We start from the raw sequence: 27,643 nt of genomic DNA, 5'->3' as shown, positions 1-27,643 counted from the left end.
TTAAAAATAATATACACTAGTGTGTATATGCAGCAGATTTAAGAAACATGCGAGATCAGAAACAAAAAACCTTCGCGGGTTTGTTTACAGCTCAACTGGCTAACATCGTGACGATATTTAGCGGTTTAGCAATTTAACAGTTTAGCATCCACACTATTCCAGCAAGCTAACGTACATGATCACTGGTGAACTGTCTGCTAACCTTCTGAAAGGCAATCATGACCACTTTGCTTGCCATCCATTCACTAACTAGCAAAGCAATCATACTGGAGAGATGCTGGCTAGTGAAACTGCCAAGTCATCAAAATAGACTTTCGTCACGTATGGAAATTCAGTAACCCTAATTAGGTCAGTTACTTTTGTGACATTTTGTGAGTGTATATATGCAGCAGATATTAAAACACGCAAGTTCAAGAACACAAAGCATTCACGGTTTGTTTTCAGCTCAACTGGCCAATACCATCAAGGGGTTTAGCAGTTTAGCAACTTAGCAGTTTAGCATCTAGCGTACACCCTACTCTAGCAAGCTAACATGCTCACTGGTGAACTGTCTGCTAACCTTCTGAAAGGCAATCATAACCACTTTGCTTGCCATCCATTTACTAATTAGCAAAGAAGTCATACTGGAGAGATGCTGGCAAGCGAACCTGACAAGTCATCAGAATTGATTTTTGTCGCATATGGAGACTCAATCACCCTCATATGGTTGGCTTCTCTTAGTGACATTTTGTTTCATGCCTGACAAGAGTATCATAAAAGTGAACAGTCTTAATATACCAACAGCGAAAAACAGGAAAAACAGTTCTAACGTTAAACAGTACTGCCTGAAGTTAAAGCTTCACTTTTTCAGCCAAGTGAAGTACTTTAGCAATGTCTATGCAACTCAGGGCACACTCAATTACAGTATTTTGTTATGAAAATAGGATAAAATTCACTGAGTAGCATAACTGATGCAATATCTGAAATAGCAGTGCCTGACGGGCATTCATATCAGCGTCCGCCATTTCTGCTGTATTCTTAGCAGACGAAGCGATCAGAATGATTGACAACGTTCACTCTCTGCATCTCTGCTGCCTAAGCAAAGCTCTCATGATCGGCAATGGGGATCATTTAGGCCGTAACGTCCAAATTGGTTAGGTTAGGTTAGGTTGTAAAGTCGTTTGCCATTTTGGACGTTATGGCCGAAACGACCAGAATCCTAAGGTGTAGGTGAGAGTTTGGTGTCTGTGTAGTTAACGAAGTAGGAGTGGGAAGAGTCAGGCTAGGGAACTGATAATCCGCTTATTATAATCCCTGCAGCCCAGCAATGTATTTTATAGGGTAGTTTATTCATGCTCGCCATATGATTTTATTCAGTTCAGGAAACATGTACTGAGGAGGTTAATGTGGGCTGTATCAAATGCCCCATGTCTGAATATTGCCTGTGCTCAGTTAAAACGATTGCCAAGTTAAAGTCTTATGAAGTGTGGTATAAGCAATTCAATGGATGGTACTGAGGACCATTTACTGTATGAAAGTGACAGTGAAACAGTGATGATGACCGTGGTGATGACTTCCAGTGATGCTTCAGGACTCGGGGGAAGTAGTGATGATTTCTCAGGATTTGAAGACAAGTGAAATTTTCACCATGTCAGTAATATGAAGTGAATATAGGTTTTAGGTGATCATGACAGATGCAACCATGGAAAATTTAGGATCAATGGTGCTGTACACCTTTAGTCTTGCACTGACGATGTTTGGATGAATAAATTGTTCTAGATGTTTCATGTCCTTAAGTGATATTTATATTGAACAACCAAATACATTTTGATGTTTTTGGCATATAATAAAGCCACTGGGTACTCCAAAACTGACTGATGTAAATGTTTCAGAGGCGAGCGAATGTTGCATGTGGTGTGTACATGTGTGCGTGTGTGTGTGTGTGTACCATAGCGACTAGAAGGCAGCAGTGTTAAGACCAAAAATGGATGTTTTCACAGTACTCGAATGTTTTGAGATGGATGTCTGTTTTTAGCAAATTCTGGTAAGAGAAATATGCATTTTTAATTGTTGATGCTGCAAAGGAAAACAGCTGATAGTAAGGGAGTGATACTGGGAGAAGAGGGTAGCGCTTGGGATGCAGCAGTGTTGCTAAGGGATAGTTTCACCATTCTCAACATGTTTTGAGATGAATGTCTGTTTTTGGTAAATTGTGATCAGTGAAGAACGTATTTTTAACTGTTGATGCTGCAAGGGAAACCGCTGACAGTGAGGAAGTGATACTGAGAGGAAGGGGTAGAGACTGCTGTCTAGCGACTGGGAGGCTGCAGTGTTACTAAGGTGTAACAATGGATGTTTTCACCAAACTCAGTATGTTTTGAAATGAATGTTTATAGTAAATTATGATCAGTGAAGCATGCATTTTTAATTGTTGATGCTGCAAGGCAAACATGGCTGACAGTGAAGGAGTGATACTGAGAGAAGAGAGTAAAAACAGCTGTCTATCCTGTTCCCAAGCAGCCTTGCTATATTGAACTTTGGTTGTAAAACATTGTAATTTGTGTATTTACAAGTGCTACCTTTTTATATTATTTGTGGAGGTAATTACAGGTTAGTTAGAGTGCATGATTAATGATGGTAGTAGTCTGATATTGTGCTTGAGTCAAGGCAATGTGAGGAAATTCCGTAACAGGTGTGGAATATGACGGGGTTCTTTTAGGATAAATGAACTGATGTGAACATTCATTGTATTTTATGTTCTCGTCAGTGAATGAAAGAATAGAGTTTATTGACTTCATTTGTGGTTTTAAATTCATAAAATATTAAAAACAGTGTTTATATCAGAGTACTGATACATCTTTATCAACAAAGTTGAGATGGCCTCGTGGTTTGAAGTCACGTTTTGTTAAGATGGGGTTTTGTTTTCTCTTTTCCTGTATCATTCTTTGTACATAAAAGAAGAAACTAAAGGATGATGAGCAGTACTGAATAGATTCTGAAAGGTGAGTGTGTATCTAAGTGATAGTGGCTCATATCAGTCATGTTTTGTCAAGAAGGGGCATTGTTTTCTTTTCCTGTACCATTCTTTGTATATAAAAAAAAGAAACCAAAGGCTGATCAGTAATGAACAGATTCTGAAAGGTGAGTGTGTATCTGTGTGGTAATGGCTCTTATCAAGAAACCTTACTGCAGTCTTGGTTGGGGCAAACTTTTTTTTCACAGAACTGCTCTGCCAGAATTAGGGTGCGTCTTTCACATTGCTGCGTCTTACATGCCGCAAAATACGGTAAATTGTATGTACTTAATAATTTTAGTTAAAGTTTCCTTCCATGAATAACAGAATATTTTCTCACCAATTACAAAATTAATATAGACTCATTTGAGTTCTAATCCCACCAACAAGCTGTGAGCCCAACTCGGTCGAGCAGCCAATCAGCGGAGTGAATTTTTTGTTGGCTGGGTGGAGCACCAGACCCCGGCCTTTTTTAAATTTTTAAAATTTCTGGTGCGTGATAGCAGGCATTTAGTGTGATAAAGGTATCTGGGTAGTTTTTTATAGAGGCGTGATAGTGAGATACGCTATAGTGGAACCCGTGATAGACGAGGGTTGAGTGTATATATTTTTCCTGAAGCTGTGGAGCAATGAATATGGCATTAGTGGTCCCCCAGCCTGACCTAAACCCAAACTACATCTCATCAATATTCACTCTTTCTCTAATCATACCTTCTAGAACTCTCTCCACTGCCTTCATTAACTGATCTAAAAGCTTTATACCTCTATAATTTCCTCTTTCCTGGGCATCACCCTTCCCCTTGTACACATTTACAATTACACTCCTGAGCCACTCATCTGGGACACCAAACTCATATATAATCATATTTATCAGGTCAGTGACTAACCTCACCCCTATCTCCTGAGGCCTTCAACATTTCAGCAGTCAACTCAGACACACCTGCTGCCTTCCCCATCTGCATCCTGCGTATCGCCTCACTCACAGTAGCAGCGTCAATCAAAGGCCAAGGGCCAATCTCTGGATCTGCTGGCTCCAAACCTTCCCAACTACCTTTCCTTTAATCATTCTTCACACACTGCTCATCTATAATATCCTGATTATCCCTCTTCACATGATTCACCACCTTAAATATAATATTTTTCCTTTCCACACAATTTAGGTTATCAAGTAAAAGTCTCTGTGACTCAGACTTTGCCCTGTATATATCTCTTCTAGCCCTAAGCTTGGCAGCCAAGTATTCCTCCTTGTTACTGCCAGATTACTGGCATCCTTCATTCATAAAAAATCTGTAACAGTTGGACTTCAACAGCTGTAGGTTGAAGTTTGGGGGGAAACAACTCCAAGGAAGCAAGGAGATGCAGTTCAGGGAATAAAAGAATTCTGATAGGCAGAAGCTCTGCAATATGGCTGGGTGACATTCCAGCCATGAGCTCTACCAGATGCCAGTGTAGCATGAGGGAAACCAAGGAGAGGTGGCACAAAAGACAAAACTTTGTCTGAGCATTTGCCATAAAAGTATCTGTAAAATAATGCAACATTCCTTCTTACTTGTAGGGGAGGTAGTTTAATTATAATAGCAGGGTTATTAATGATTCCAACAGCTTTGTTCTGAATTTGTTTTAGTGCAAACTCTCCACATCAATTCCACAAGGGTAAGCAATATTCTATCTAAGAGCGCACGTAACTTATAAATTATAGCTAACTGCCCATCAGTGAAGAAGTTACAGACTCTGTACAATGGTCCAAGTTTCTTTGAGGCAGTTTTAGCAAGTGATCTGACATGAGAGGTCCAGTTGAAGGCATTGTTAAGTGAAGCAACGAGAATTTCGATACTATTGGAGATAGGAATATCAGTAGCATTAAAGGTAATATGCGAATCTGGCAATATCTGTCTATTAGTAAATTGTATTTATGTGGTTTTACCAGCATTAAATGAGATAAGGTTATTTTGTGCCCATTCACTGATCTCAGATAAGTCTTGACTTATGGAGATGGCTGCACTGACTTGAGGGTTAGAGATATTAAATTTTGTAAATGGGTGTTAGAGTGTGAATGAACTGTGAAGTGTTAAGTCATCTGCATATGAATGGATGGGATTGTGGGTGACAGGTAAGGGATCATTAATATGAACTAGGAATAGGGTTGGCACCAGAATTGATCCTTGTGGCAAGCCTGTGTTAACTGAGTGGAAATTGGAGCATACATCATCTACTTTTACTCTTATTTTCTGTTGCTGAGATATGAGAAAAGGAGAGGAACAAAAGATGTCAGTCCATAGCAAGGGAGTCTGGATAGCAGGGAACAGTGCCAAACTCTGTCAAAAGCTTTAGAAATATCAAGAGCTACTGCATGAGTTTCTCCATGTCGGTCAACTAATTGATGGATGGTATGAGTAAGGAGACTGAGTATATCAATGGTGGATCTTTCATGGCAAAAACTATATTGTCTGCCACTAATTAAGTTGCTGGATTCAAGGTGTTTACAGTTTCAAATACTTTACAAAGAGAAGATGTGACAGCTATTGATCTGTAATGTGAGGGGTCATAGGAACTTCCTCTCTACACACTAAGAAAGCAATGCATACACAATAAAAATCCGCAAATACCCTACCTATATGTACAGTACCTCTCCTAATTGCGGCAATTTTCTTCGGTCTTTCAGCTATGTAGACATCAAAACACACATGGAAATATCCAATATAATGCTAGACACTAAGAAAACAATGCATAAACAACAAAAATCCACAAAAATATCGTTGAAGACAACAGTTGCAAAAAGATATTTAACCCTCTTGGGAACGGTAAGTTTTCAATAAGCTTCTGGGACACCAACACAGCTGAGAACACAGCTATGGCTGATTCCGCGCACACAAAGAAAAACATTTTCACAGCCAAATTTGTCCCCAGAAATTGGTTGTATTGGTATAAATTGTATACCATCGTCTTCACTGGTGTTTATAAGCTAATGAAAACACAAAACTGATGAGTAAAAGTACAGAAATGCAGTGAGACTACACTTGTTTGGGAGTAAAAATAGCATCAAATAACTTCCCAACATCCTAGCACAAAATTCTGCCCCTACCATGCAAGAGCTAAGTAAATGTCTAGATGCAGAATTTCACAAGCTTTCTCACTTTGTTTTCAAAATTTTGATAGTGTAATCCCTCGATTATCTGTCATAATACAGCCAAAGACATGACCGGATATGGGCAATGTCCGGATACGGAGCAATATCCTCTATTGTACCCATACCCTACCTATACCTATACCCAACCTATAAGTACAGTACCCCCTCCTAATTTTGATGTTCTGCAGTCTTTCTGCTGTTTTTAGACATCAAAACACACTTTGCAATAAGCAATGTAATCCTAAACAGAGAAAATAATGCATAAACATCATCATCATCATCATAATCTAATCCTGTTTTGTCCAATGAGAAACGTAGATGCCCGGGGCTAGGCAAGTTTGGTTCTGACATCTAAGATGTGAGTGACCAGCCCCACCCATCCCTGAGTGCCATTACGTGAGCAATAAACCTCAACCATCCCTTGGATATAAATCTGCAATAGCTCAATATGACTGCAATGCCTTAATTATCCGCTAAACCACCAGGGGCCATAATTTGGTTATATGGTTACCACCCAGCATACTACACTTAACCCTCGGTTATCATGGGTTCCACTATAGCGTATCTCGCTATCACACCTACATAAAAAACTACCCAAATACCTTTATCACGCACTAACTGCCTGCTGTCGTGCACCAGAAATGTTCAAAAATTTCAAAAAGGCCAGGCTCTGGTGCTCCACCCAGCCAATAAAAGATTCACTTCGTGATTGGTTATGTGATGTCAACGCCAGCTGAGTGCTGATTGGCCGCCCGACCGGGTCTCCCGCCCACTAAACCATGCAAGTGCGTGCCCTCAGACTGTGAACAATAACCTTTTTTGTGATATGACCATGGCCAACGTACCCCCTCCCCGTCCCCCTACCATCGCCCAACGTAATGCTGCAGCACCTGGCAGGGAAATAAAGAAGAGGAAGAACTAAGCTATGCGGATAAACTGGAAATAGTGAAACTTACAGACAGTGGTGAGACCAAGTGAAGTGTGGGGAAGAAATATAACATCAATGAATCAACTGTGAGGGGTATGCTCATTTTTAGACTGTTATATGTTCATATGTGGTACAAAAAGGGTATCTTAGGGGTAAATATTGAGGTGATGGCACCAGTTAGAATTATTACCATACGTTCTTCAATTCGGCTATCACGGTTTCGACTACAGCGCAGCCATAGCGGGACAAATTGGGCATTATAGCCGAGGGTTAAGTGTAAATAGTTTCCCGGTGTACAGGAAGCCAATTGGCTTGCCACTCAGTGCAGAGTCACCCACAGAGAGATAGAAAGGGAAAGAATGAAGGAGAGAAATACAAAAGGGGAAGGAAGGAAAGAAGGCAGGAAAAGAGGATAGGGCAGTCACCCAAGAGTTGCACAACAGAGTGCATGGATGGTGAGTGTCCCCACCTAAAAATATATATATATATATATATATATATATATATACACTCAACCCTCGGCTATCACGGGTTCCGCTATAGCGTATGTCGCTATCACGCCTATATAAAAAACTTCCCAAATACCTTTATCATGCACTAAATGCCTGCTATTGCGCACCGCAAATGTTCAAAAACTTCAAAAAGGCCAGGCTCCAGTGCTCCGCCCAGCCAACAAAAGCTTCACTCCGTGATTGGTCGTGTGACGTCAATGTCAGCCGAGCGCTGATTGGCCGCCCAACTGAGTCTCCTGCCCGCCAAACCATTCAGGTGCGCGCCCTCAGACCGTGAACAGCGATAGCGAGAACAATAACCTTTTTTATGATATGACCATGGCCAACGTACCCCGTCCCTGTCCCCCTACCATCACCCAACATAATGCTGTGGCACCTGGCAGGGAAATAAAGAAGAGGAAGAACCTAAGTTATGCAGATAAACTGGAAATGTGAAACTTATAGAGAATGGTGAGACCAAGCAAAGTGTGGGGAAGAAACATAACATCACTGAATCAATTGTGAGGAGTACAGTATTTATAAGAATCGTGATCAAATCATAAAACATGCTCATTTTTAGACTATTATATATTAATATGTTGTACAAAAAAGGTATCTTAGGGGTAAATATTGAGGTCATGGCACCAATTAGAATTATTACCATAAGTTCTTCAATTCGGCTATCACGGTTTCGGCCATAGCGCACACATAGCGGGACCAATTGGGAGTGATAGCCGAAGGTTGAGTGTGTATATATATATATATATATATATATATATATATATATATATATATACACAGTACCCCTCCTAATTCTGAAACTTCTTAGACATCAAAACACACACTGGAATATGCAATATAATCCTTAAAAAAAAAAAAAAAAAAAAAAAAAAAAAAAATACAGTACCCCTTCTAATATGGGCAGTATTCTTAAGTCTATTGGTTGTTTTTAGACATCAAAACACACATCGCAATATGCAATATAATCCTAAATGCTAGGGAAACAATTGAAAAAAAATGCAAAACCTACCAATATGTACAGTACCCCTCCTAATTTTGGCGGTGTTCTGAGGTCTTTTGGCTGTTTTTAGACATCAAAACACACATTGCAATATGCAATATAATCCTAAACACTAAGAAAACAATGAAAAAAAAAAAAAACTATTAATATGCACAGTACCACTCCTAAATTTGGCAGTTTTGCAGTCCTTCAGCAGTACAGTAGTTAGACATCAAAACACACATGGGAATATCCAATGTAATACTAGACACCAAGAAAGCAATGCATAAACAACAAAAGTCCACAAAAAAATCAACGAAGATGACAGTTGCAGTATTGTTAACCCGGTTGGGAATTTCTAAAACAGCAAGAGTAATGGCTGACTGTGCCACAAAGAAAAACATTTCTCTCAATTTCAATATACCCCCTGGAAATTGGTTATAGTTGTGTAAATTGTATATCACTCATCTTTGCTGGTGTTTATACTATAAGATAAGCTAATAAAAACACACAGAACTGATGAGTAAAGTACAAAAAAGCAGCGAGAATGAACTTGTTGGAGAGTAAACCATACCTTCAAATAATTTCCCAACATCCAAGCACAAAATTTTGTCCGCACCATGCAGGAGCTAAGCATATGACTAGATGCAGAATTTCATGAGCTTTCTCATAGTCTTTCGGAATTTCAATAAAACCAATAGTATTCGAATAAATTTTAAAAAAAAAAAAAAAATCATGCAGGGATGGTGGGTGATGCACATGAGGGAGAGGACTGAGGGAGAGGGAGGGAGAAAAGGAAGGCAGCGGTGTGCATAAGGAGATATAGAGGAGGGACGAGAAGCGAGGGGAGCCACGGGACTTTTACAATTCAGTAAGGACCCGTACAACCATTTTAGCTCAGCATGTAGGTTACATTCTGTTTTCCTCGTGCGCTGCTGGAATGTCACCAGTGATCAGCGTGGTCAGGAGATTTCGACCATTCGGTAAGGATCCATACAGCCATTCTTGCTCAGCTTGTGGGTTACGCTATCTTCCTCGCACACTGCTGGTATGTTACTGGTGATGGGGGTGGCCGGGTGATTTTGACCATACGGTAGGGGTCTGTACAGCCATTCTCGCTCAGCTTTGTGGATTAGGGTCTATTACCCACGTGTGGACAGAGTGGCCGGTGAGCCATGAAACAAACTTTTTTTTTACTCTGTTGGCTGGCCGGTTGCCGAAGCTGGAACTTTTATGTCTGGTTACAGACAAATAAATCCTGATACGGTTAAAATAGTGCCCAGACCTAATAAACGGATACGGAGCATGACTGGACATGGACCATCCGCATAGTCAAGGGATTACTGTACGGCCAGTAGTGTCTGATTAAATCACCAAAAGCTACAAAATTCACTTATGGCAATGCAGGGAGGTAAGTGGTGGGAGGCCATGCAGGCAGTACACTGAGCAGGGGTAGGGAAGGGAGACACGCCTGGCAATGCTGAGAGAGGAGGGAGATGAAAGGATGGGAGGGGGGGGAGTAAGGGTGGCTGGGGGACTTTGACCTTTCAGTGAGGAGGGAGACAGGCATTTTTGCTCTGCTGGTGGGTTAGTGTTTGCATTATTTGTGTGTGGCTGGTAGCTTCAGAGTGATCCGGGTGGCTGGGGGACTTTGATCGTTTGGTAAAGAGGCCGACAGCCATATTTGCTGAGCTGGTGAATTAGGGTCTGTATTACTAATGTGGCTGCCAGCACATTCCCTGTGATCCAGGTGGCCGGGGGACTTTGACCATTTGGTGAAGCGACAGACAGCCATTTTTGCTCAGCTGGTGGGCTGCGGTCTACAATAATACCTCTGTGTGGCTAGAGTGGCTGGCCAGCCACCAAACTGATTTTTTCAATTAGTAGGCCACCCAACTAGCCATGTCGGAGAAATCCAGATACTGAAATTATAGAGCCAAGGCCTAACGTCCGGATACAGAGCATGTCCGGATACTCCGTATCTGGATAATGGAGTGATTACTCTCTAAACAGCTTGGGTACTTTCTGTTAGTGTGGTCTGCTGTAGGCATACTGTAACTCTGTACCCAAACACTTAATTCCAATGTAATAAAGAATGAATGAAAGGACTACTGTATATCTATGAAAATACTGTTTGGTAAACTCATGGGATGACTTGATACATGTGATTGGTGGCATGGGGGATGATGAGACTGTAGTTTTGGATGGGGAATAAATGTTCATCTGTGTGAAGCAGCACCAATATATGAAGGGGTATGTGGGGGATGAGCACAGGGTACGTGGAATCTGGAAGGGGAAAAGATGTTCGAATTTGGGGAGGGAGTGAACATGAATGTGTGCAACAAGCATTTTAGGAAAAAGAAACAGTAGTCAGGCTGACTATTTCGAGGTAAGGAGGGTTGATTGGAGGCTGATGAAGGTTGCTAAAGTTACAAGGAATATGAGTGCGTGCTGCAACACAAATTAATGATATGTGACATGGGGATTAAAGAGTGGGTGGTAAAGAAGAAGACCTATGCACTTAGGACAGAAGTTTAAAAACCAAGCAATAAGTGATGTCTTCTACAGCACAAAGAGATGGGTTGACAGAAGTGTTAATGCTTTCTACAGAGAGATGACCAGTGGTGGCTGAACAGGAAGGTGTTGATAGAAATGTTAATGAACACCAAACAGCTCTCAAAAACAATCTCTTGCGAGTTACTGATTCAGTGTGTGGATGGAAAAGTCTATCTATCTATCTATTGCCATACGCCTCAATCCCGTTTGGGGTGGCCACAAACAAACTGCCTCCACGTCACCCTGTCCCCAGCCATTTCACTGCCCTGCTCCCAACTCACACACCCCTCTCTCATATACCTCTCCACCCCATCCCTCCATCTCATCCTCGGCCTCCCCCTCTCTCTTCCCCCCTCCACCTCACTCACATACACTCTCTTCATCAGTCTTTCACCCTCCATCCTCTCCACATGGCCAAATCACCTCAGTGTGTTCCTCATAATGCTTCCTATCACATCCACATCCACACAACAATGCTCCTTTATATCCTCATTCGTCAGTCTGTCTCTCCACGTAACTCCACAGGCTCCTCTTAAATGAATCATTTCCACTGCTCTCACTCTTGACCTGTGTCCTTCCAACAACGTCCAAGCTTCACTTACATACGTTAGAGTTGGTATCACAATACTGTCACGTGGTAATTTTTTCGCTTCCATGCTCACTTCCCTGTTTCTTATCACTGCTTTCAAAGAACCAGCAACTTTTCTTCCCTGCTGTATCCTTTCAAGCACTTCACCCTCAAAACCTCCATCCTTACTCATCACACTACCCAAGTACTTAAATGTACTCACATTTTCCAATTCCTCACCATCCAACCTCGCTGTACATTCACTGACTTCACCTCTCTCAAAGACCATCACTTTACTCTTCCCTACATTCACCTTTAGATTCCGTTTCTTACACACTCTCCCAAACTCATCCACCAAGCCTTGCAGCTCCCCTTCGTCTTCACTCAACAACACAGTATCATCTGCAAACAACAGTACAAGGAGTTTCCAAACACTATCCTCTCTCACCAAGGCCACTCCAACATCCACTACCCTACCTTGTACCTCTTTTATTTCCCCATCCATGTACAGATTGAACAACCATGGAGACATGACACATCCCTGTTTCAACCCAACCTTCAAAGAGAAAAATTCACTTAGTTCACCATCCACACGCACTGTAGCCTTAGCACCATCATACATGCTCAGAGACTTTTACTGGATAAGCTAAATAGTGCTGAAAAGAAGAACAAGGTGGAAAAGTGACCCTCCATAATGTAACATGGTTGTGGGATGAGGGTGTAGAAGCTGCAGTTAAGGACAAAAGAATACTTCTCCGTGAATGGAAAAGAGGTGGTTATAGACAGGAATACTTGGCTGCCATGCATAGGGCTTGCAAGGTGATATACTGGGCAAAATATGAGTCTCAGAGACTTTTACTGGATAAGCTAAATAGTGCTGAAAAGAAGGACAAGGTATTTCAGGTGGCACATCAGATGAAAAGGGAAAACACAGATATATGTGGGCAGTGTGTGACAAATGATGAAGGAAAGATAATGGTGGACAGTGGGAATAATAAATATGCCTGGATAGAGCATTATAAATGAATGAAGAGTCTGACTGGAAAGGGGATCGTTTGGAGTCAGCAGACCCTGTGCTTGGCAACTGATTAATGCAGCTACTGTGAACAAAGTACAATAATAGGCAGGATGCAGCTGGGGAAGGCAGCAGGTGTATCTGGGTTGACTGCTGATATGTTGAAGGCCTCTGGAGATATAGGAGTGGGGTTAGTTACTGATTTTATAAATACAAATATATATGTGTGTGTTGTCCCCGATTATTTGTTGAAAAGTGTGACTGCAAATGTGTACAAGGAGAAGGGTTATGGCCTGGAAAGATGAAACTATAGAGGTATAAAGCTTTTGGGCCAGATAATGAAGGTAATGGAGAGTTCTAAAAGGTACGATTAGAGAAAGAGTGAATACTGAGAAGATGCAGTTTGGGTTCATGCCTGGCAAAGGAACCACTGATGCCATATGCATTGTCCAACAGCTTCAAGAAAAATATGTAAGAAAGAAAAGGGAGCTGTACTTTGTTCGGAGAAGGCCTTTGACAGTGTTCTTAGGGAGGTGGTGAAGTGGACAATGAGAAAGCTTGGTACTGAGGACTGGCTGGTCAGAGTGATTAAGGCTATGTATGTGGGTGCTTGCATCTAGGTGGGAATGAATGGAGATTTCAGTGATGAGTTTTCACTGAATGTTTGAGTGCATCAGGAGTCAGTCTTGAGCCCCTTATTCTTTGTCATGGTGCTTGAAGCTCTCTCGCAAGACTTCAGAAATGTAGTCCCATGGGAGATGTTGCATTCTTGATGATGTGTTGGTTGCAGAGAATGAAACGGAGATGGTGAAATGATTTAGGAAATGGAGAGATGGAATAGGGCACAAGGGTTTGAGAGTAATTATGGATAAAACAAAAGTGATAATATCTGGTGTTGGTACTATCAAAGCAGAGGGAGTGTGGCCATGTGCAGTTTGCAACAAGGGGGTGGGAAGTAATTTCAACTTGAGCAGTGTTTGTGATAGGTGGATGCATAAGAGATTTGGTGGTATCAGAAGCAAACTGCAAAACAATGATGATTTCCTGTGTGCGGTGTGTCAGGGAGAGCACATGGAAATTGTCACCTGTGAAAGGGTTGATCTTGCTGGAGAGTCTCTAGAGTGTGTGGAAGAGTTTTGTTACTTAGGGGACATGTTATGTGCTGGAGGTGGGGCTCTGTGGCTAGGGTAAGGATAGAGACTGGAGGAAGTTCAGAGAGCTGTTGCCTCCCCTGATACTGAGAGGGCTCTCCCTCCATGCTAAGGGACCTCCATATGCACCATGAGTTAGGAGTGCAAAGCTGTATGGTAGTGGGAATTGGGGCCGTATTTATCATAGTGACCTTCCCCTTTCACATGAGTCCATTCCCAAGCTCAAAAACATTTCATTACTGCAAGACTTTCACAAGGGTTATTTATCATGGTCTAGTGAATGAATCCCATGAGTGAAAGCCTCATACCTCGCAATGAGTGAAGGAACGTTAAAGTTAGCATATGACTGCTATACAGTATTTATAAAAACTATATGTTGAGGTTGTCTTTGATATGATTACTCAATAGAAAAATAAACTGTTATCAATAATTTAACAGAAGTGTGATTATAACATCAATTTCTTAAAAAGCACCACAAATTTTCCAAAATGTTAATTTTTTTTGTTAATAGCTGAAAACATAACTAACAAATCCACACTGCCTAGTGTAAACTCCAAGATGGGGTGAGCTAGGGTCACCTTGCAGAGAGCCAAAAAGAACTTGATAAAAGGAGATGTTAACCAAAGTGTCTAAATTCCATCACTACACACCATCAATGCCTCTCTACATTCACCATTTCCTTTCATCAGTCTTTCAAAATAATCTTTGTATCTGCTCCTTACTCTATTTCCACTGGTTAGTATAAGCCTGATGGTTTCCTGTATGCCAGGAGACCATTTACAATGCTGGGTGGTAACCATATAACTATTCTATCTATCTATCTATCTATAGCCTGACGCCCTAATCCCGCAAAGGGTGGCCGCAGACAAAACGCTTCCAAGTCGCTCTGTCACCCACCATTTGACTACCCTCCCCCCAAGTCACCCCCCCCTCCCTCATATACCTCTCAACTCCATCCATCCACCTCATCCTCAGTCTATCTCTCCCTCTACCTCCCTCCACCTCACCTACATACACCCTCTTAGTCAGTCTTTCATTCTCCATTCTCTTCACATGTCCAAACCACCTCAGTGTATATCTCCTAATCTTCTCAACCACATCCACATCCACCCCACAGCGTTCCTTCACTTCTTCATTCGTCAACCTGTCCCTCCACGTTACTCCACATGCTCCTCTCAAGTAACTCATTTCCACTGCTCTCATTCTTGACTTGTTCCCCTCTTGCAAGGTCCATGCCTCGCTTCCATACGTCAGGGTAGGGATCACAATACTATCATGCAGTGACTTCTTAACTTCCATACTCACCTCCCTATTTCTCATCACTGCTTTCAGTGTACCAACAACCTTCCTTCCCTGCTGTACCCTTTCACGCACTTCATCCCCCAAAGTTCCATCCTTACTCATCACACTACCCAAGTACTTGAATGCACTCACATTCTCCATATCCTCACCATCCAACCTCACTGCACACTCTGTGACTTCATTCCTCTCAAACACCATAACTTTACTTTTGTTTACATTAACTTTCAGATTCCTCCTCCTACACACTGTCCCAAATTCATTCATCAAATCTTGCAACTCCTATTCATCTTCACTCAACAGTACTGTATCATCAGCAAACAGCAACACCGAAAGCTTCCAAATCTCACCCTCATTCATTAGAGCCACCCCCACATCCACTGCCCTACCTTGCACCTCCTTTACAACCCCATCCATGTATATATTAAACAGCCATGGGGACATCACACAACCCTATTTCAGTTCCACATTGAGATCAAAGAACTCACTCAGCTCACCATCCACTCGCACCGTAGCCCTAGCTCCCTCGTACATACTCTTCACAGCACTCAACAATTTCCCCTCCACTCCATATATTCTTAATATCTTCCACATACCTTGCCTATCTATTCTGTCATAAGCTTTCTCCAAGTCCATGAAGGCAGCATACACTTTCCTTCCCTTCTCTAGATACTTCTCCACTAAACATCTTAGAACAAATATCTGATCTACACACCCTCTTCCCTTCCTAAATCCCCCTTGTTCTTCTCCAACTAGCTCCTCTGTCATATGCCTAACCCTATCAATGAGTATTCTACCATATATTTTACCAGTCATACTAAGTAGGCAACGTTGGGTCTGGTTAGTACTTGGATGGGTGACCGCCTGGGAACACCAGATGCTGTTGGCATCCCTACGTCAAGTGGGGTTGGTGGAGGATTAGTGCCCCTCCCTGTAAAACAATTAACTCTGAGCCATTGGCCACCCCGTTTGGGAAACATGGCGTCTGGCAATGGATGGATGGATGGACTAAGTAGGCAAATACCCCTATGGTTACCACATACTTCTCTCTCCCCTTTTCCTTTGTATAAAGGAACAATTATACCTGATTTCCAGTCCTCTGGAACCCTTCCCTCTTCCCTACGTCTCAACAAGTGGGTTGGCAGAGGGTTAGTGCTCCTCCCCGTAAAACCACTAACTCAAAGACCAATGGTCACTCCTTACGAGATTATGGCATCTGGCTATAGATAGATTGATTGACTGGATGCTCAGATCCTGAGGGTTTCCATTATGGCAATAGTTAGTTTTTGTTTCAAAGATTATTTCATAACTTAAACAGCAGATGAAATTAATGTACTATACAAGAAGTCACTGTTCTATGTTGCCGTTTCTGTTGCCGTTTTTGTGCTATTAATCCCACAGTTAATTAAAGAAAACTTGTTAATTACAGTTCCATCACTATCGATAAAGTTATCAGCTGAGTACCATCTGCATGGAAAAAGATGTCATACTAGAGAACTGTACATTGTTATACATTATTGCTATTACAGCTTGAGAGGACAACTCACAAAGTTGATGCATTGCATCATACAGTATTCATAACCTATTTCAAATGTGTTCTATTGCTTCATTTACCTGAATGGAAGGAATCCACCCACTGCAAGATGTGCCCAATGAGAGCGGTACCAGGGAGCTCTGGGGATCTCCCGAGCAATGTTCTTGGTGCGACATGGGAACCCAAACTCATGGCGACTGTTCTTACCCAGGATTCCACCCAACACTGTTAGTGGATATCCAACTGTAGGGAAAAAAAAAGGCAGTGAGATGAAGTAGAGAAGAAAGTGAGGATGCGTGAAAAGCTGGACTGATGTGAAAGAATGCAACAGGAAACAGGAAGTAGGATGGGTTCAACCATGAGAGAAAAAGACTACGATTAATCAAAATTTTAAATATTTAACCCATTTAACCCCTCAATGGCCGCCGACGTTGAATGACGTTTAGCCGATATATGGCTGCAGGCATCATTTGAGTGGCCTATAAAAAACAGCAAAAATTTTGGGGAAGTGAATGAATGTTCTGAATGTCTCAGACTGACCTACAATACACTCCCATACACCTTATCTGGCAGTTCAGAACCTGCTGCTGTGATGAGTGGATTTTCAATTTTTTCCTTCCTGACCATGCCTAAACAAGCACAACTACACCCATTATCTCGACCCAGGCAGAAAATATCATCCTTCTCCTCCCTTGCAAAACACAAACAACCACCTGTTTACGATTATGAATTATTATAGCCACAAACAAAAAAGACATGATAATAGGTGAAAAATACATTTTTGTCTTGGTATCTTTAACTATTTGCTCAGGTTTGTTGTACTGGTTTGGATCATTTGATGCAGTGAGACTTGTAGAAAACTGCGAAAACTTTCAGGAAGTGAATGAATATCTGGGACATGAGACTGACCTTCACGCTCTCACATCTCATCTGTCACTGTCAGTTCGCCACCTGCTGCTGTGATGAGTGGATGTACAATTTTTTCACTCATGGCCATGCCTAAACACACAGTTAAACCCATTATCTCGACCTAGACAGAAAATATCATCTTTTTCCTCCCTTGCAAAACACACACAACCACCCTGTTCAAGATTATAACTAAACACAGACACAAGCAAAATAGACATGAAAATAAAAAATAATTTTTGTTTGGTAACTTAACCTATTTGCTCAGGTCTGTTGTACTGTTTTGAATCATTTTACATATTTTTGCTTTTTACAAGCATAACAGAATAGTTTTCTGTGTTCACATGATGCTTTCGTGGGTGAAAGGAACTTCCTTCCCTTCCTGCCAATCAGCTCGTGCGAAGTACGAATGGCAGGTCATCTCGCAATTCTGACAGAGTAAAGTGTTGGGAAATATCCAGCTGTACCCTTTTTCCTTACCCAGGCAGAAAATATCATACTTTCCCACACTCACGACAGGCAGGCAGCAACATACAGTAATCTCTCAAATAACACGAGGGTTAGGTTCCTGGAGAGGTCGCGTTAGTTAAAAACGCGTTATTTAAACATAATTTTCCCAAAAGAAACAATGGTAATATTGGGGGTTACGTTCCTGGACTCTGGGAAAGTCTACCCATTTAGGGAGTAATGCTACTCTACTGTAAACTTAAAAGCAACAATATTAATTTGAAGCAAAATCCACGTAAAAAACAAAAACAGTATATCTGGGGAGAAATAAACAACATTTGAGCCCTAGTTGGGCCGAAGCGTTGTTTACTTCTCCCCAAATACATACTGTTTTCATTTTTTACGTGGATTTTCTTTCAATTCTGCTTCATTCACGGCATTGTGAAAGTTCCTCAACATTATTAATGCATTAGTAGGTCATAAAAACACTACAGTAAAAGCAACATTTTCATTACAGTAAATAGGTCACAAACAGTAACAACACACAGCCTCACTTCATCTATGCATCACTCGTCGTCTGCTGCTGTTCCTCCTTACCCCTCTACCCCACCTCCTGCTGCTCCCCACCCTAAATTTGTTGTCCCTCCTCGCTCTGCTGTCCTTCCTCTTCCTCTTCCTCTGACTCCCATGCTACTGGTGATGAAGATAACTCCCTTAAGAGTTCTGTCTTCTTCATAAAGAACTGCTCTATCTTGGTCAGAGTGGTTTTCTTCTTTCTGTTCTGCAGTATCAAGTTGTTACAATTTAGATCTGCCATCACTTTCCTAGCCAAATTTTGTCTGAAAATGAGCCAAATTCCTCAGAATGGGGTCAAACTTCATTTTCGAATATTATAGTTCAAATAAAACCAATTTAAGCAACAGGCAAATAAAAAATTGCATTTATGCATAAACTGCCACACACGGTCTATCAGCTCGGGACTGTCCAAGGCACGCGCAGCTAATATGAAACCATCACGTACGTGTAAAGTCATGTTAAATCAAGGAACCCTTGTTAACCCTTACACAGCGGGCTTGTTTTGCTTTGACTTGCGGCTCCCGCGGGCATATTCGCGCTCCAACAGACTCTCTAAAAATATTTGCCAAAAATCAGTTATTAGTCCTGGAATATTAAAATCACATATACTTATGGCACATACCTTCAGCTTTGTTGAGCCTTCGTCGAGTACCGTAGGACTTGTGGAGACCTCTGAAGTTGGGTAACGAAGTCTCCACTTTACACTTCCCGACAACTCGTAATTTGAATACCACAGCCTGATATTATCGCTAGAAACACTAATCTATGATTCTCAAATAGTTTGGAATCCATACTCCCCCCAAAAAAACACTGTGAAAGCAATGAAAATTACGAGGGCGTATGACCATCCCACTTCCGATCGTTCGCCGCTAGTGTTGTCTATTATTCATAAAAACACTCACAGTTTACATTTCTGTTACTATATAACACTTATATATATCTACAGTCTTTATCCATAAGTTTCCTTCAGTAATAGTAGTTTATTGTCACTGTAGGGATTCAATTTCTTTCAGTAAAATACGTAGCATTCACTTTCTCATCCTGTATACTAGCATTGAGAGTGAATGTCACTTTCACCTTCAGTCTCATAACTCATAGTATTCATACATGCTAGAGTGAAACTTTCACTTTCATTACGCCTAGGGTATATACTCGTATTCTTATAATACTACTCATTTACATTTCTATTTACGTTCTCTATTTTATTTACGTTATTTACATTTCTATTTTATTTACATTGTGTTATGCACTGTCACTTGAAGTAACTTATAAAACTGTTTTCCACTGTTCACGTATATTTACATTCATTACTTTCACTTGCTGTTTACACATTATTTACACATTATTTACAATTCCACTTGTAATAGAAAGATCGTAGTCACTCTTTTATCAATTGTCAGCCCTTTACCTCTTTCCACACGAGGTTTAGTAGGGGGTAAAGGTCACAGGGCCCTTTGCATGGGGGTGAAAAGTGGCTGAAGTTAGCAGGAGCAAACAGACGTACCTTCACATTGGAAGATGACAGTGAACTGATAGGGGTGGGCTGGGATGGCCTACCTAGGGAAATGCATTACTGCCAACATCAGCCTCTTGACAGCTGCTAATATATAGCAGTGAAATGACTGGCAGGAAATCTAAACAATACATTATAAATTAGGTAGTTCCAGGTGAATGTAAATATCACTTAGGCTTCTCCCTTCCCTCCTTATATGTATATTTATTATATGTGCAGGAGTAGGTGAGAATGAGAGGGCAAAGGAAGGAGTATGTATAGTTGTGAGTAAAAGATGGAAGAGGAGCATAAGACAGTATGGATCAGTTGGGTCAAGGATTGTGTGGGTAAAGTTGAAAGTTGGAATACAAATGTGGGCGATTGTGTGTGTGTATGCGCCAACGCAAGATCGTGCTAGAAGAGTGAGAGAAGAGTTCTGGACAAATGTAGAAGTGTGCATGGAAAAGTTTGGAAGGAATGAGAGAGTGTTTCTGATTGGTGATATGAATGGTAAAGTTGGGAATGTGAAGGTGGATGGAATAGTTGGTGAGTGGGGTGTGCCTGCTGAGATAGATGAGAATGGGAGTGCGTTAGTGGACATTTGTGCTGGGAGGGGGTTGGTGATAGCCAATACCCTCTTCAGGCATAAAATGATTCACAGGTATACATGGCGAGTGATGAGAAGGGTGGGTGGTGAACTGAATGAAAGGAAGGCAATGACTGATTATGTGTGTGTGGATGAAAGGATGCGAAGATGTGTAATGGATGCAAGAGTGTATAGAGGTTGGGGGAGTGGACTTTCTGACCACTACTTGGTGATGGCCAGAATTAAAGTACAAGAAAGTTGGAGGAATAGAAGAAGGGAAAGACAAGAGGAAGGAGTAGTTGCAAGGAGAGTGGAAAGGTTACAGGAGGATGAGAAAAAGGCAGAGTATAAGAGAGAGGTGGAGGAACGATTGGGCAAATATGAATTGGAGCAGATGGGAGACGTGGAAGGTGTGTGTAGAATATTTACAGAAGAAATATGTGCAGCATGTGATGTGGTGTGTGGAAGGAAGAGAAGACGGAGGGGGGTGCAAGGAACAGCGTGGTGGACTGAAGAGGTGAAACAGGCTGTGGCACAAAAGAAGAAAGCATACAATGAATGGATGAGAAATAGGGGCGTGGAAGAGGTTGAGAGGCGGAAGAGAGAGTTATATGTAGAAAGGAAGAGAGAGGTGAAAAGATTAGTAAGAGAGAGTAAGAAGAGAGTGGATGAGGAATTTGGAAGAAATTTGAGTGTAAAGTGGAGGGACTGTAAGAAAATGTTCTGGAGAGAGGTGAAAAGAGTAAGACAGGGTGGAAGTGAAGTTAGCAGGGGAGTGAAAGATAAAAATGGTAGATTACTAGTGGAGAAGGGAGAAAAAGTGAGCAGATGGAGAGAACACTTTAAGGAATTGTTGAACGTAGAGGATGGAAGTAATGCGAGTATAAGTGGCTGGGGAATGGCTGGGAGAAGGAGGGAGGTGAGAAGACAGGAAGAAATCAGTAGGATACAAGTTGTGGAAGCAAAGAAGAAAGTTAAATCGGGGAAAGCCCCAGGAATTGATGGAGTGTGTGGTGAAATGCTGAAGCATGGGGGAGAGATAGTAGTAGAATGGATGTGGAAGATGTGCAGATTGGCCTGGGAGGAAGGTAGAGTCCCGGAGGATTGGAAGTCAGGTATAATTATTCCCCTGTACAAAGGAAAAGGGGAAAAAGAAGTGTGTGGTAATCATAGGGGCATTTGTCTTCTTAGTATAATAGGAAAAGTGTATGGTAGGATACTTATTGACAGAGTTAGAGAAAGAACAGAGAAATTAGTTGGAGAAGAACAGGGAGGCTTTAGGAAGGGAAGAGGTTGTGTAGATCAGATATTCATTCTCAGATCTTTAGTGGAAAAGTTTCTAGAGCAGGGAAAGAAGTTGTATGCGGCATTCATGGATTTGGAGAAAGCATATGACAGGGTGGATAGACAAGGATTGTGGAAAGTGTTAAGAATATATGGAGTAGATGGAAAGTTGTTGAATGCTGTGAAGAGTATGTACGATGGTGCGAAGGCTGCAGTGCGTGTGGATGGTGAACTAAGTGAATTTTTCTCTTTGAAGGTTGGGTTGAAACAGGGATGTGTCATGTCTCCATGGTTGTTCAATCTGTACATGGATGGGGTAATAAAAGAGGTACAAGGTAGGGTAGTGGATGTTGGAGTGGCCATGGTGAGAGAGGATAGTGTCTGGAAACTCCCTGTACTGTTGTTTGCAGATGATACTGTGTTGTTGAGTGAAGACGAAGGAGAGCTGCAAGGCTTGGTGGATGAGTTTGGGAGAGTGTGTAAGAAACGGAATCTAAAGGTGAATGTAGGGAAGAGTAAAGTGATGGTCTTTGAGAGAGGTGAAGTCAGTGAATGTACAGCGAGGTTGGATGGTGAGGAATTGGAAAATGTGAGTACGTTTAAGTACTTGGGTAGTGTGATGAGTAAGGATGGAGGTTTGGAGGGTGAAGTGCTTGAAAGGGTACAGCAAGGAAGAAAGGTTGCTGGTTCCTTGAAAGCAGTGATAAGAAACAGGGAAGTGAGCATGGAAGTGAAAAAGTTACTACATGACAGTATTGTGATACCAACTCTAACGTTCGGAAGTGAAGCTTGGACGTTGTTGGAAGGACACAAGTCAAGAGAGAGAGCAGTGGAAATGAGTTATTTAAGAGGAGCCTGTGGAGTCACATGGAGAGACAGGCTGACGAATGAGGATATAAAGGAGCATTGTGGTGTTGATGTGGATGTGATAGGAAGCGTTATGAGGAACACATTGAGGTGGTTTGGCCATGTGGAGAGGATGGAGCGTGAAAGACTGACGAAGAGAGTGTATGTGAGTGAGGTGGAGGGGGAAAGAGGGAGGGGGAGGCCGAGGATGAGATGGAGGGATGGGGTGGAGAGGTATATGAGAGAGGGGGGTGTGAGCTGGGAGCAGGGGAGTGAAATGGCGGGGGACAGGGGGACTTGGAGGCGATTTGTTTGTGGCCACCCCAAACGGGATTGAGGCGTCTGGCAATAGACAGATAGATAGATAGATTATACGGCATATTTCAAGGGGAAATAAACAGCGAAAATTAGTGAGCGAGTGCACGTGAGGTGTTGTCAGGTGATAATTAGCCAATTCCAGGTGTATGGCACTATCACTTACCTTATTTCTTTTCTGTATATATTATTTGGTATAAGAATATGGCATAGGGCTTATTTCAATGGATGAAATCTGTGGAAAATTCCAGGGAAGATTTACTTAGCGTAGAATACAGTGTGGTGGCCTGCAATAATCAGGTAGTTCCAGGTGAATGTAAATATCACTTAGGCTTCTCCCTTCCTTTCTTATATATATTTTTATTATGAAAATAGATTATACAGCATATTTCAAGGGGAAATAAACAGCGAAAATTAGCGAACGAGTGCACGTGAGGTGTTGTCAGGTGATAATTAGCCAATTCTAGGTGTATGGCACTCTCACTTACCTTATTTCTTTCTTGCATATATCATTTGGTATAAGAATAGGGCATAGGGCTTATTTCAATGGATGAAATCAGTGAAAAATTCCAGGGAAGATTTACTTAGCGTAGCACGGCCGGGCAGGCGAGAGGATAGGGTAATGGAGGGGGAGTAGGGAGGGGAGTCAAGAATGGGGAGAAATGGCTAAATTGTCAACAATAGATGGGAGTACAGATGAGATTAGGAGTGCTGACTAGTGTAGGACATTGGCAGTACTGATAGATGATACAAGCCACCACTTGAAAGCCCGGATGAATTCAAAATAACACAGAATCACAAAAGTGACGCCCCGCGGTATGATCCCTTGCTCCCAAGCGTCACGAAAGTGACGCCCTGCGGTTAAGGAGTTAATTAAACGTATCTCCTTAAATATTTGCTCGTGTTAACCCATCACGTCCCGAGGTTTTCCGCACCTCCGACATCCCCCAGTCCCGAGGTATTTTCAAAAAAAAATTTTTGGGGCTAAAACCTTCGCTTTTGGTGAGAAACATCGAAAATTCATAGAGAAATCGCTCACCTGAGGTTTAAAATTCCCAATCCAGGTAGGAGTTCCTCCTTACCTGACTATGTTTTCTAACATGCTGGCACCAAAGGAAACGAGTTCTATGGGAGGGTTACTATTTTATCCACTCATAAACGGTATTTATTTATTTACTTGGTACGAATGTATATGTAGTATGAGAGTATATTGGTTTTCAAGCAGTAATAAAGGCATTACAAGCATTGTTTCACTCACTAACTAATCACCATACCTGACCTTTTTTTGTCACATTACCTGATCATTATTTCTGGCAGTTGCTTCTTCTAATGCTATGTAAACATTGTCCTCCACATTGTCATCGATTGGGGAATCACTCTGGCCCTGAATATCTTTACTAGCCAGGTCACTGGTAACAGGTCCTTTGCCAAGACAATGGCGTGAGGGGGGGAGAGGGGAGGTTATGCGGTGTAAGGCATTATCCCTGCTTGGCATCTTGTAGAGGAATAGAGGAAGGTGTCCCGTGTATACATACGAAAAATCACGCGAGAAAATTGAAAATTGTGCAAATTAGGGACCTTGCAATTGCACGGCGTACTAGTACGTCGCCGGGACTGGCAAATGCAAATCGTTGCAATGTACCCATACGTCGACGGGACAGGGCGGGTTAAAACAAAAATGCATTTTTAAAACTCGAGTTAGTTGAGAGGTTACTGTATATTGCAAAAATAATGAGATAAAATGATAGAGAAAGGTGAACCTGTGAACGTGCTATTATGGAAAAAATATGTTTTCCCCCCGTCTCTAAACATATTTATTTCTGTTTTGTCTCTGTATTAGTAATACAGCTACCACAATTGACTTAGGACCTCCCCCAACAAGGTATTAAAAAACACAGAAATCACAGTATATCACAATGTTTGTTCATGAAATGCCATTCATTAATATGAAATCATGTTTTCCTTGTTTTTCAAGACCCATTGGATGCATTTTGGCAAGGAATCACTTAGATTTCTAGAGTAATCTAAGGACACTTCTTTGCACCAAACATTTGTCAGTTCAGTCTTGAGGTTGTCCAGATTGGGTGCCTTCTTCTCTGCCATGATTTTCTTCATCTTTGCCCAGCAGTTTTCTGTCGGATTTAGATCTGGACTGTTGCCAGGCCAGTCGAGGACCTCAATCAGATTATCCTGAAGCCATTTTGTAACATTTCTTGACTTGTGACATGGAGCTGAATCATGCATGAAAAAGTCACACTCCCGAATAGCAAAAAAAGTTTAGCAAATGATCGTTCAGAACTTCAATGTACCAGCCACCATTCATCATCAAGTTCTTAGGAAGAAAGTAGAGGCCTCCCCTTCCCATTTCACCTGAGAAACACCCCCATACCATTACTGATTGTGGGTGCTTAACAGTCAGCACCATATAAGCAGGGTCATATTGACTATAGGAGGCTGGGCGACGAACCTCAGCAGAACGCACCTGGAACACTTGAAATGTGCTTTCATTGGAAAACATAACTTTTCTCCACTCATCCAATGTTCAGAGTGAATACTTCTTGGCAAATTGAATGCATTGCTTCTTCATGCGGTCAGTGAGAAGTGGTTTCTTGGCTGTGGTGCGGCTTTGCAAACCCAGCTCCTTTTGCAAGCGGTGTTGGATAGTTCGAATTGAGACGTCTTGTAACAGCTTGGGATGCATTCTCTTCAATTCTGCTGCTGTCAGTCGAGGATTCTTCATTATTTCCCTCTTCAGAAGCATATCTGTACCTCTAAAAGTTGTCCTCTTCTTCCACCGCCATGCTTGTGCTCTGGTATGACATCAGGTGGCAGGCCTCGCACTGCAGCAAGAATCTTCATGAGTCGACTTTGTGCGTCCAGTACGTTCTCAAATCATGTTGATAGGGACATTATCCTGCCTCCATGCAATGATAAGGACCCTCTCATCCCTTGAGCAGTACTTTCCAGACATGACAACTTGACTTTAGGAAAATAACAGGGCAAACAGTAATGCATATGAAAAAAGAGGGAGGTGCAAGCTCGGAGCGACGGGAACATATACTCCCACTCTCACTTCAAAGCCAGCAATGACATGCTGAGTGTTTCACCACCTCCCACCAACACCGGAGGAGTTGCCAGTTACTTCTTGCCCCCAAAATTCACTTGGTAGAGGTAGAAACACAATGCAAAGACAGACAACTCTCCCATTGCAATTCTGTGTGTAGGTCCTGATAACTCCCATAGCAATTCTGTGTGTAGGTCCAGATAACTCCCATAGCAATTCTGTGTGTAGGTCCTATGTCAATTTGCGGTGAGTGTTATTAGACTTACTGTATTCATAGTTTTGAAACTGAATTACGATTCTATTTTTAGCCATGCACATGGTGTACGAGCGGCAAGTTGCAGCTCAACTTCCTATTGCTAATGAGATCTGACCCTCCACTTTCATCTCCCGTGGGAGAGCCTAGCCTCGGGGGACAGACAATTTTCTCATTTAGGACTGAAAATTCAGCCCTTTCCCTCCCTTTTCTAAGCATGGTCACAGCAATAATGTAAAAAATAACTCGACATTACCATAAATATATTTTACATCAAAAAAGTTAAAAAATATTCATAATAATTTTTTTTTTGAGTCAATCCTAACATATTATGTACTGAAATCATACGATTTCATCATATCCATTATATGCACAACATTTCAGCACTATTCACATTGTTTTGCAGGGTAAAAAAAAAAAAAAATGATAAGAACACATGCAATGTTGCAGTGAGGCAGCATCTCTTGGCGGCAAATATCGGTTGCCAATATTTCTGCAACTTTCGCACTCCATTGCAAGCCACGGAATGGGTCTACGAAGCTGGGATTTGCACTGTTAGATGCATCTGAACTTTCTCTTCAATATGGCATGGAAAAAAAAATCGACCTTCAAAACTTACGAAAATGGCCCTGGCATCAGCCTGGGGTGCACATAAAATTCTGGACCCACAGCCAGGGAGAGGTTAAAGTCTAAATAAAGATGGGATGGGAGATGCTAAAAGTGCAAATCATTATGGGGAGGAGGAAAAGAAAGGACAGAGTAAAAAGTGTAGGAGGAGAAAGGCCAAAATAAAATGGGGAGGAGGAAGAGAAAGGACAAAATAAAAGAAGAAGAAGAAGAAGAAGTAAAAGGAGGAGGAGGAGGATTGATGATGATGATGATGATGATGAGGAGGAGGAGGAGGATGAGGAGGAGGAGGAGGATGATGATGATGACGATGATGATGATGATTACAAAGGAAAGCAAACAGCAACAGACCTTATGGTTCTTTTGAGGCTGCTTGTTACAGAGGAGACTATGACTACAAGATCTAACTCTACATGCTGAAGAATAAGGATAGTAAAGCAAGAAGGCTCCCCCCACCCTCAAACCCTCCAGGAAAAAGTGAGAAAAACCATCATGCATCATAGAAAAACTGACATGGAAATTTCACAGGAAATAGTGGAAAGGAAAAGTCACATTCTAAAATACTTTATCTATAAGCTACCAGTTT

At 41.7% G+C, this 27,643-nt stretch overlaps 1 protein-coding gene across 1 annotated transcript in view; it reads right to left on the bottom strand.

Annotated features, from left to right (window-relative positions):
• LOC145392190 (transmembrane 9 superfamily member 1-like) overlaps positions 1 to 27,643 on the bottom strand; it is a 538,883-nt gene that overhangs the window by 128,840 nt on the left and 382,400 nt on the right. Inside the window, exon 10 of the mRNA XM_080266639.1 lies at positions 16,742 to 16,904. Coding sequence (XP_080122765.1) covers positions 16,742 to 16,904 — 163 coding nt within the window. The remainder of the gene's footprint in view (positions 1 to 16,741; positions 16,905 to 27,643) is intronic.

This window comes from Coenobita brevimanus, chromosome 21 (genome assembly GCF_032717465.1).
Source record: "Coenobita brevimanus isolate Jiangsu-jjx chromosome 21, ASM3271746v2, whole genome shotgun sequence".
In the NCBI taxonomy this organism is placed as follows: Eukaryota; Metazoa; Arthropoda; class Malacostraca; order Decapoda; family Coenobitidae; genus Coenobita; species Coenobita brevimanus.
The sequence above is the reverse complement of the archived record's forward strand: the minus strand, read 5'-3'. Positions and strand labels throughout refer to the sequence as shown.